We start from the raw sequence: 9,520 nt of genomic DNA, 5'->3' as shown, positions 1-9,520 counted from the left end.
ATATTTCATCCCAGAAGTTCCTCCAGCCACACAGCCCATGAGGATATTGAGCTCCAAGCAAGTAATAAAGTGACACGCATGTAAATATGAAATATTTTCTAATTTATTGTGTTATATTAAAAAAAAAAAAAAACCAAAAGTACATATTGCAAACATCAACCATACACTGAAATCCAGCTGAAGCTTGTTCTGTGCAGAAGTGTGGACAGGTGGGAATGATTGTACAGAACAGGAATTTGCTGTTGTCCATGAAACAATTCCATTAAGACTGCAAGGTTCTACCTATGCTTTGCTCTAAGGTAGGATGGGAGCTTGGAGCCTTGCCCAGGTGCTGCTCAGGGGGTCCAAACCTGCCCTGGGGAAGTGCAGGAGCAGCTGCTACAGGGAGAGAGGTGGCAAGGGGACACCAGGGCTGGTCCCTGTCCCCTCCTTGTGCAGCCCCACCCGTGTCAGGAGCTGGGAGGGGACAAAATCCCTTCCCCAGGGGGACTTTCCTCAGCGCCCCTGGGCTGTGCTGGCACTGCTGGTGCTGGGGGATGGAAGCAGCCAGCTCTGCTCTCCCTGGCACTGGGAGGCAGGGAAGGATAATCTGAAGAGCTGCTTGTGCCCAGGACACCTGCCCTGAGCCCCAGCTGCACCTGAGAGCTCAGAGTAAAACCACTTAGAGTAACGAGGCTCAGGGCTGAGAGCATTTGTGCAAGGGCATGACCAGGGTGTGGCCAGAGCAAGGACAGGGGCAGCAGGTAAAGGACAGGCCCCAGGACAGCAGAGCTTGGCTGCACCACTCCACACCCCGAGGGGTGAGCTCAGGAGTGAGTTAAGACAGAGTCTGCCCACAAATGCAGCAACAAAACTGAAATGGAAACTTTAACTCTCCTGGAGTGACTTTGCTAAACCAACAGCTCTACAAAGTGCTGTACAAAGATTAAAAACAGCCCTCCCCTGGTTTTTAAGAACTTAGTTTGCATATCCTGAAAGGGAAAAGCCTGAAGCCAGTTAAGGATCTATTTACAGAGAAGTTAATCACGTAGCTGTGACCTGTCAGGTGCTTAGTACTGCTGTCACCTCCTGGGGCTGAAGCTGCTCTGCCCCACAGGACTGGATTTGGTCTGGGGTCTGCAGGTCAGCACAGCCGGGGATGAGCTGGAGAGCAGCACCCAGCTGGAGTGAGCAGGGCTTGCTGCAGGACTGGTGCTGGTCCCTGGTGCCCCTCTGCTGGGACACAGCCTCCACCCCCGAGGGCTGCTCCAGATGCTGAGAAGCCCAGCGACAGCCCAGTAATCACCAGTAAGTGTCAAAGTACACAGTGCTGGAGAGACAGCAACCCAGGACTTCCCTGCCTCACCCTCAGCTTCTCCCAGCCCTGAGGGGAGAGGCAGTGGCTCCTTCCCCCTCTGCACTGCTCCAGCCCTAGAGGGTGCTGCAAACAGGTTTAGGTACAACTCAAACTGGAAGCCCTGAGGTGTCAGGACAGAGCTGAAGCTGCTGAACCCCAAGGAGACTGTGGAGCTCTCAGTGAACAATCAGCAGCTGCAGGAGAAAGAGGAGAGGAGACAGGTATAACACCCCCACCTGCCACAGCCAGCAGCTGCCTGCAATGTGGAGAAGTCTTTGGTTACTAGAAAGATGGCCTCAGATTAAATTTTAAATCTTTGAGCTTTACTTGATGATCCAAAACTGTACAGCCACTTCCTGGTGTGTTTCAGCCTCTACCACCGAGCTCTGTGGAACAGAAGAACGTGGCTGGTGCTGCTGCAGCACCTTTGGTTTCACACTGTTCCCATGTCCTCAGCAGCCCTGAGCCAGGAGCAGGGATCCTTGGAGCAGGAACACAGAGCTGGCTGCTCCAGAGGAGTGTGGCTGTTAAAGCCAGTGCTAAATATTCCAGAGAAAGGGTCAAAAGAAATTCTAGCCCAGGGCAGAGTGCTCTGGTGTCACCCACGGGTGCTGCTGCAGTGCAAGTTTAACACTTCCTACCTCAGGTTTCTCTCCCTCCCAGGACTGGTGACCTGAACTGTCACAGCTGTGGCTCTGCTCAGCCCTATGGAATGACACCCCACCTCCCACCACTGCTGTCACTTGACTCCACAACAGGCAACAGGAGACAAGGAGGTAGATAAAATATTCATTGAAAGAGAAAAGCACTCGTAGAAAACCACAGTGCAGTGGCCTTCTCCATGCTCTGCCCTTCCACACACAGCTGCCATGGCTGGGAGGACTTGGAACAGCCTCAGGGTGAAGTCAAACAGGGAATATCTGCCTCTGGGTCACTGCCTGCTTCTGTTTCCCCTCACTCAGAGCAGGGCAACGCTCCTGGATCAGCTCCAGAAGGGAACCAGGGCTGGGGATCCCACCAGCATCCCCCAGCATGGGGGGACTGAACCTGCTGTGACTCCTGGGGCCTGTCCAGCTGGAAACCAACCCCCAGCTGAGATCCAGGCTCAGGCAGAAGCTCTAAGCACTGACCAGCACCAATACCACTCCTAGGGAAAGCAACCGTGGACAGTTTGCTCCTGATTCTCCTCCTTTGGGAGGAATTTTAACCTTGAACTGTAGGGATAAAACAGGGACGGGTGTTCCCAGCTCAGTGCTGCAGAAGCTCCACTGAACCCTTGGAGGAGCAGATCCTGAGAGCTGTGGGGAACCTGAGGGAGCAGCCCCTGCTCTGAGGGATCCCTCTGCCCCCACACTCCAGGAATCTCATCAGCCTGTGCCATTTATTCTTTGAGGAGTCACCCAAGGCACTCCCAAGCCCTCTCCCAGGAGCCAGGGAGCTGTGCAGCAGCCCTGGGTCCAGGTCCCTGCCTTTCCCCCCAGCCCAGGAGGGTCAGGGAGTGCCTGGAGGGAAGGAGGGTGGCTGGCTGACCTTTGTTTGTTGTTTTGGTTTTAAAGTGCAGGATCATTACCAAAGTCACAAGAAGCCAGTCCTCCTCCTCTCCAGCACAAAACAGCAACAACAAGAGTGCTAAAAATTCTGGGCATTTCTCCAGCTGCTCAAGAGGCCCTTCCAGGCTGCCCAGTAACCTCATGGATCCTCGCCCTACAACTACCGCATTTAAATACCCCAAATAACCTAGAGTTTGTTACAAATCCCAATTTACAGACTGTGCTGGACAGGAGTTGCACTGCCTGGTCCTGCTGCAGGGCAGCCCCTTCCCCAGAGCTGAGGGGGTCCCCAGGCTGGCTCACTGGTGCAGGTGGGCCCTGTCATCGGGGCGCTTGATGTGGATCCTCCGCACGCGCTCGATGCGCTCCCGCTCCTCGTCCTCCTCCAGGTGGTGGGAGCGCCCTGCAGCCCCTCCCGTGGCTTCCAGGAGGGCATTGTCCGGCCCCCTCCCATCCTGGGATTCGTACAGAAGAATGTTCAGGGTCTCCTCGTAAATTCGGGCTTCTGGGAACTCCACCTGGCAGGGAGGGAAGAGAAGGTCACTGACTGCAGGCGCCAGGTTACCTCGGTGTGGATTCCTGACACCCGGTGTTACAGCTCCTGAAATGCACCCCAGCCACAGAAATCCTTTCAGGCACAATCCTTTCTATTCCATTTTTTGCTTCCAGCTTTTGAGTCCAACAACAAGTTGAGTTTTTACCAGAACCAGGCAGATCTCTCCTAGGAGAGGGAAGAATACAGGGAAGGTGTGCCACCGCTGGATCCCTCATACATGGGGGTGTAGAGCCAGGGAATGGTTTGGGTTGGGAGGGACCTTAAAGATAATTTAGTTCCATCTCTAGATCATCTACTTGCAACTCCCAAACACAAATGCAGTTAAATGCACAAGCTTGGACTGAACATTATGGATACCACGATGCATTATGGAATACCACAGAGCTTTATGGAATATCCCAACTTCCCAGTGCAGGCAGCTCCTGCTGTACCCCCAGCATGAGTTCCAGCTGCTGCTCCACTCTCAATGCACTGATTACCCTCCAGAGGTGCTGAACAATGACAAAGTGCCAGCCTGTTCAGCTGTCACTGTCCCAGGTTTCCTGTACCTTGGTCTGCTTCTTCTCAGTGGCATAAACGATGGAGGTGCAGCAGACCTCGGCGATCTTGCGGCCCTGCCCGTAGAAGGACCAGCAGCAGATCTCATCCCCAATGACATCCTTGATGAAGAGCACCCTCCCGTTGAACCTCAGGGACAGCTTGTCAAAGAGCTCAATGTTCTTCAGCATGTTGTCATCGGAGTTGCTGTGGGAATGGAGGCAGCAGCAGGAATTTACAGAGCACGTGGAAAGAGTGGGAGCAGTGAGCACTGACGGCTCTGAGATCCCAGAATGCTGTGTCACAGAATCCCAGGATGGGTTGGGTTGAAGGGACCTTAAAGCCCATCCAGTGCCACCCTGTGACATGGGCAGGGGCACCTTCCAGTAGTCCAGGTTGCTCCAAGCCCCATCCAGCCTGGCCTTGGACACTTCCAGGGATGGGGCAAACCAAAGAAATTAATTCTTATTATTACTCTCAGGCAGAAAAACCTGAAGCAGCAGCAGCAGCAGCAGCAATACAACAGCAACAGCCCTGTGAACAACTGTCCAAGGCCATTTCACCCAAGTGCAAAATCCTATCAGCCAAATCAAACCATTCCAGAGCTCAGCAGCCTGGATGGGCACTGTTTTGTCATAAAACTTATAAGGGAATAAGGGAAAGAGGACAAGGCCCCCAGTTTGATGATTTCACCACTCAGTGAGCTCCCTGTGTTCAAATACCACACAGCAGTCCACGGGAATGCAGACAGCACTTGGCCAGGAGCCTCTGCCAGCTGCACCTAAGGATTAGAGGAACTCCTCTGGCACAGAAATAGCACAGGCTCAGCCTTCCATGGATGGCAGCAGACTCCCTTCTGACTCCAGTTTGAAATTAATTGGGAAAAAATGGAGTACCTGCCAACACCAATCTGTCATTGGGTCTGGGGGAAGAAAAATGAAACTTTTATAGTGGATTTTAGTCAATGAAAAACTTCCAATAATTCCAGCTGAAATCACTTACCTGGTGTAGGAATATTTGTTGTTGCTTCTGTTATAGAGCAGCTTCACTGCTGGCTGTAAGAAACAAAGCACAGATGAGTTCCAGGGAGCACAGCCTGACCTGGAACCTCAGCTCAGCCCAAGGCCCCACAGAGAAGCTGCAATGACAAATTCCCAGTGGGATTTTGATGGCATTACCACTGTTGCTGCAAACCTGTGATGCACAGGCTGGCAATGGGGGTACAATCCCTCCTGACCCCTTCTGGGACTGGATCCTCATCTATTCTTATCTTCCCTCTGTCTTATCAGCACCCCCTGCTATGTGCAGGGACATTTTCCACTATCCCAGGTTGCTCCAAGCCCTGTCCAACCTGGCCTTGGACAATTCCAGGGATGGGGCAGCCACAGATTCTCTGGGCAACCTGAGCCAGGGCCTCCCCACCCTCACAGGGAAGAAGTTTTTCCTAATACCCCATCTAACCCTGCCCTCCTTCAGCCTAAAGGCATCACCCCTTATCCTGTCACTCCATCCCTTGTCCAGCACTCCAGCTCTCTTGGAGCCCCTTTAGGCACTGGAAGGAGCTCTGAGGTCTCCCCAAAGGTTCTCCTCTCCAGGCTGGACACCCCCAGCTCTCCCCATGGCACATCCCAGTCTCTCTCACCTTGTTGGAGGTGGCAATCAGCTTCTGCTCCTCCTTGGAGGAGGTGATCACCGGGACTTTGCAGAAGGGCTCGTAGGCGTCCTTGTTCTGTGAGAGAAGAACCAAACAGCAGCTGAGTGACACCAGCTCCCAGGGCACACCCACATTTCCTGGGAATGATCTCTGCTGAGGGGTCAGTGTCCACTCTGTCCCTGTGGTGGTTTTTGGGCTGTGGCTGGCCAGGCACCATTGCTCAGGGAGCACCTGAGGTGTCTATTCCTGTGCTCCACCACTGAATGTACTGTGCCCAGTTAAACAGCAGGGTCTGCAATAGGGCTTCTCTCAGACAGGACATCAGTGACAGTGGCATCAAACCCAAGATGGCAACCTCAGAGCATAACAAAGAACACAACAGGACTCCAGCAGCTCTGGAAAGAAGCCGGTTCTCCTAGACGCGACCAGACTCCAGCAGATGACAACATGAACTACTCCCATTTCCATCCCAGCCTCCAAAATCACCACATGAAGACCAGGAGAAAATCCTGCCCACCCCCAGCTGCCCCTGAGCCCCGTGCCCACCTGCAGGGCTGCCTGGCATTCATCCACCAGCCCCTGCACCAGGTAGTACTTGGCCTCAGCCAGCAGCTCCTCGATCTCCCGGCGGCTCTCCGGGAGCGGCACGGCCCCGTCCCGCAGGTAGTTCAGGATTGTCCCAAAGTGCTTCCCACAGCGGTCGATCAGGATCCAGCCTGGGGACACAGGAAGGCCACAGTGAGGACAAGCTGAGATCAATGTGGCAAAAGGCCTTGGCAGAGCAAACTGGTGAAGGTCATGATGGAACTGGGAGTGGGAGGATGGAACGGGGAATGTGAGCAGGGAGTGCAGCACAGCTGGACCATGGTGGGAAGAGAATCATGGAATGGTTTGGGTTGGAAGGGAATTTAAAGCCCATCCAGTCCCTGGGAATATATTCATGTGTTCCTGCTGAGGAGTCTGTGAAGGGTGAGTACAAATAACCCCTGACCCTGCCCTGCCCTGCCCAGAGAGGCACTGGGGGTGTTCAAGGCTGATGGAAACCACAGAATGGTTTGGGTGGGAAGGGATCTTAAATTCATGGGCAGGGACACCTTCCACCGTCCCAGGCTGCTCCAAGCCCCATCCAACCTGGCCTTGGACACTTCCAGGGATGGGGCAGCCACAGCTTCTCTGGGCACCCAGTGCCAGGGCCTCAGCACCCTCACAAGGAAGAATTTCTTCTCAATATCCCATCTAACCCTGCCTCTGGCAGTGGGAAGCCATTCCCCCTTGTCTTGTCCCTCCATGCTTTGCCCAAAGTCTCTCTTCCAGCTCTCCTGGAGCCCCTTTAGGCACTGCAAAGTGCTCCAAGGTCTCCCTGGAGCCTTCTCTTCTCCAGGGAAGAAAAGAGCTACAACCAAAGCTGTGGGTGCAGCATCCACACTTCACCTCTCACTGCTGGGATCAGGCTGGACCCTGGAAAAGTCAGGCAGTGCCAAGGCTGGAGTTTCCCTGAGTGAACAGATGGCCACTCTCACAGGCTGAGGCTCAGGAATGCAGTGAGGAAACGCTTGTGGGGAAGGAGTCATATTTTGGACAAATAAGGAAAGTAGGTTAAAGCAGCCCCTGTGTGCTCTGCATGAATGGAATTACGAGGAAAAGTCTGAACATTTGGTTCAGTCTGGAGAGGGAACACGGCCCTTTCTGAGGGAAAAGGAGACACTCTGCAGCAGCTCACTCCAGGCTTCCCAGCTCCCTCATTCCTGCTGTCCACAGACAACACAAAGTGTGCTCCAAGTGTGATTTTACAGGCTGGAGCAACAAACTAGAGAAAGAAATGATGGAAGAAAGGACTGATCCAGACTAATGGCTAATCCAACTAGAGCAGAAAAAAGCCCATTTGGCAGTGCAGAGTATGGAAAGAAAGAAATCCCATTTTAGTGGGAGACTTAGTGGAAGGTGTCTCTGCCCATGGCAGGGGTAGAACAACGTGAGCTTTAAAGCTTCCTAACCTTTCCTACCCAAACCATTCTGGGATTCTGTGATAAAGAGGAAAGCCGTGGTAATAAACCATTCCACAAATGCAGCTGCTTCCCAAGCTCACTGGAGCACACAGGAAGGTAAAGGGCCAGCTGGGAGCAGAATTACCATCCCCAAACTCCTCTGTGATTCCTCATAGGCTGCAAAAATCTGCTGCAACTTCATGTTTACAGATGGTGAAACTGAAGTAGAGTTGCTCATTTTCATGTGGGGATGAGAAAACACTTCCAGTAGCATTGCAAAATCTGAGTGACCACTAGAAGAGCTTTAAAAACCCTTCTGCTTCCCCCAAGCAGCCCAAAGGAGATGAGTCACAGGGAAGTGACCCTGGTGCCACTCGGCCACAGCAGAGCCAGCAAGTGGGCTGAAGTCTTTTGGAGTCATTTTTTAATTGCAGTGTTCCAAAAACATCCTGTGATCCATTTAGGAACATGGACATGGAATCCATGGGCTGTATGGAATCATGGAATGGGTTGGGATGGAAAGGAACCTAAAGTTTATCCAGTTCCAACCCCCTGCCATAGGCAGAGTCACCTTCTGCTATCCCAGGCTGCTCTAAGCCCTGGCCTTGGACACTTCCAGGGATGGGGCAGCCCCAGCTTCTCTGGGAGTTCCATCCCAGCCTCTCACCACCCTCACAGGGTGGATTTCTCCCCAATATCCCATCTATTCCTGCCCTCTGGCAATTTGAAGCCATCCCCACTTGTCCTGTCACTCCAGGCCCTTGCAAATAGTCCTTTCCCACCTTTCTGTCAGCTCCTTCCCTTCTCCAGGCTCAACAATCCCAGCCTTTCCTCCCAGCAGAGCTGCTCCATCCCTCTGATCATGCTGGTGTCTCCTCTGGACTCCCTCCAGCAGCTCCAGCTCCTCCCTGTGCTGGGCCAGCTCTGCAGGTGGGGTCTCACCTGGGCAGAGGGGCAGAGCCCCCTCCCCTCACTGCCTTAGTCCATGGACACATCACACCTTTAGAAATTCATCTTTGTCTTAAAGGAATTCTCAGGGAGAGGATCCAAACACTCCAGTTAAAACCAGATATTTTCCAAGCAGGTGAAACAGGAGCCTGACACTGGACACTGCCTGAGGCTCCACTCTCTTATCAGCAGCTGGACCAGGAACAGCTTCCCCATCAACAGCAGCAGGGGAAAAAAAGAGAATTGGAAGCAGGTGGATGCACCTGGAAAACTCACATCCTTCTCCCTGCTCATTACCATCCAAAAAAAAAAAATGTTCCAAATATGCTGATTTGCTACAGTTCATCAATAATTTCTAAGCTGAAAACAATCATCTGCCACCCACAGCCAGAGAAGCCCAGACTGTTCTCCTCCAGCCTGAGAAGCAGCAGGTTGGAATTGTTCAGCTGGGAGGAGGAGGAGCTGGGATCTGAATCCCAGACACAGAGCAGGACCCAAATTCCAGACTGGTTAAACCCAACTCCTTCCAGTTGCTCCCCAAGCCTGGCTTCTTTTCCTAAGAAACATTTTGTTTGGTGCCAGGTTTAGGGTGTGACCAATGAGGAGGATTTTGAAGAATTCCAGATAAAAAGTGTTTCCTTTAGCAGCCCCAGTGCTATTGTCCCAGTTTCCAGGCAAGGGGAGATAAAGCATGAACTGCTGCAATGGGAGTGTCTGTGTTACAACATACAGGAAGTATCAAATTCCTCTTAAAACACAAACTGGTTCCATGGAACAATCCCACACACACACTGTGGGAGTCACAGCAAAACAAACTTGGGATTTTACATCCCAAACGTGGTGTTTTACTGGGAGAAACTCCAGTTATCCTCAGATTTGGGGTGCAAACAGCACTTCCAGAGCTTCTGAGCCCTGGGGATGGGATGTCCCAACCCTCCTGTACCTGCCCAGGAC

General features: G+C 52.7%; 1 protein-coding gene across 2 annotated transcripts in view; it reads right to left on the bottom strand.

Moving 5' to 3' along the window:
• Window positions 1-81: 81 nt before the first annotated feature.
• The window catches only part of KCTD10 (potassium channel tetramerization domain containing 10), a 14,310-nt gene continuing 4,871 nt past the window's right edge, over window positions 82-9,520 (bottom strand). For both annotated transcript variants that reach the window (XM_030958742.1, XM_030958741.1), the window contains exons 3-7: window positions 6,180-6,349; window positions 5,622-5,708; window positions 4,982-5,034; window positions 3,991-4,186; window positions 82-3,404 (exon numbers count right to left, since the gene is read on the bottom strand). In XM_030958742.1, coding sequence (XP_030814602.1) covers window positions 3,186-3,404; window positions 3,991-4,186; window positions 4,982-5,034; window positions 5,622-5,708; window positions 6,180-6,349 — 725 coding nt within the window. In that variant the 3' untranslated portion in view covers window positions 82-3,185. The remainder of the gene's footprint in view (window positions 3,405-3,990; window positions 4,187-4,981; window positions 5,035-5,621; window positions 5,709-6,179; window positions 6,350-9,520) is intronic.

The sequence above is a fragment of the Camarhynchus parvulus genome, chromosome 15 (genome assembly GCF_901933205.1).
Source record: "Camarhynchus parvulus chromosome 15, STF_HiC, whole genome shotgun sequence".
NCBI lineage: Eukaryota > Metazoa > Chordata > Aves > Passeriformes > Thraupidae > Camarhynchus > Camarhynchus parvulus.
Note: the sequence above shows the minus strand (reverse complement) of the source record. Positions and strands in the feature narration are given on the sequence as shown.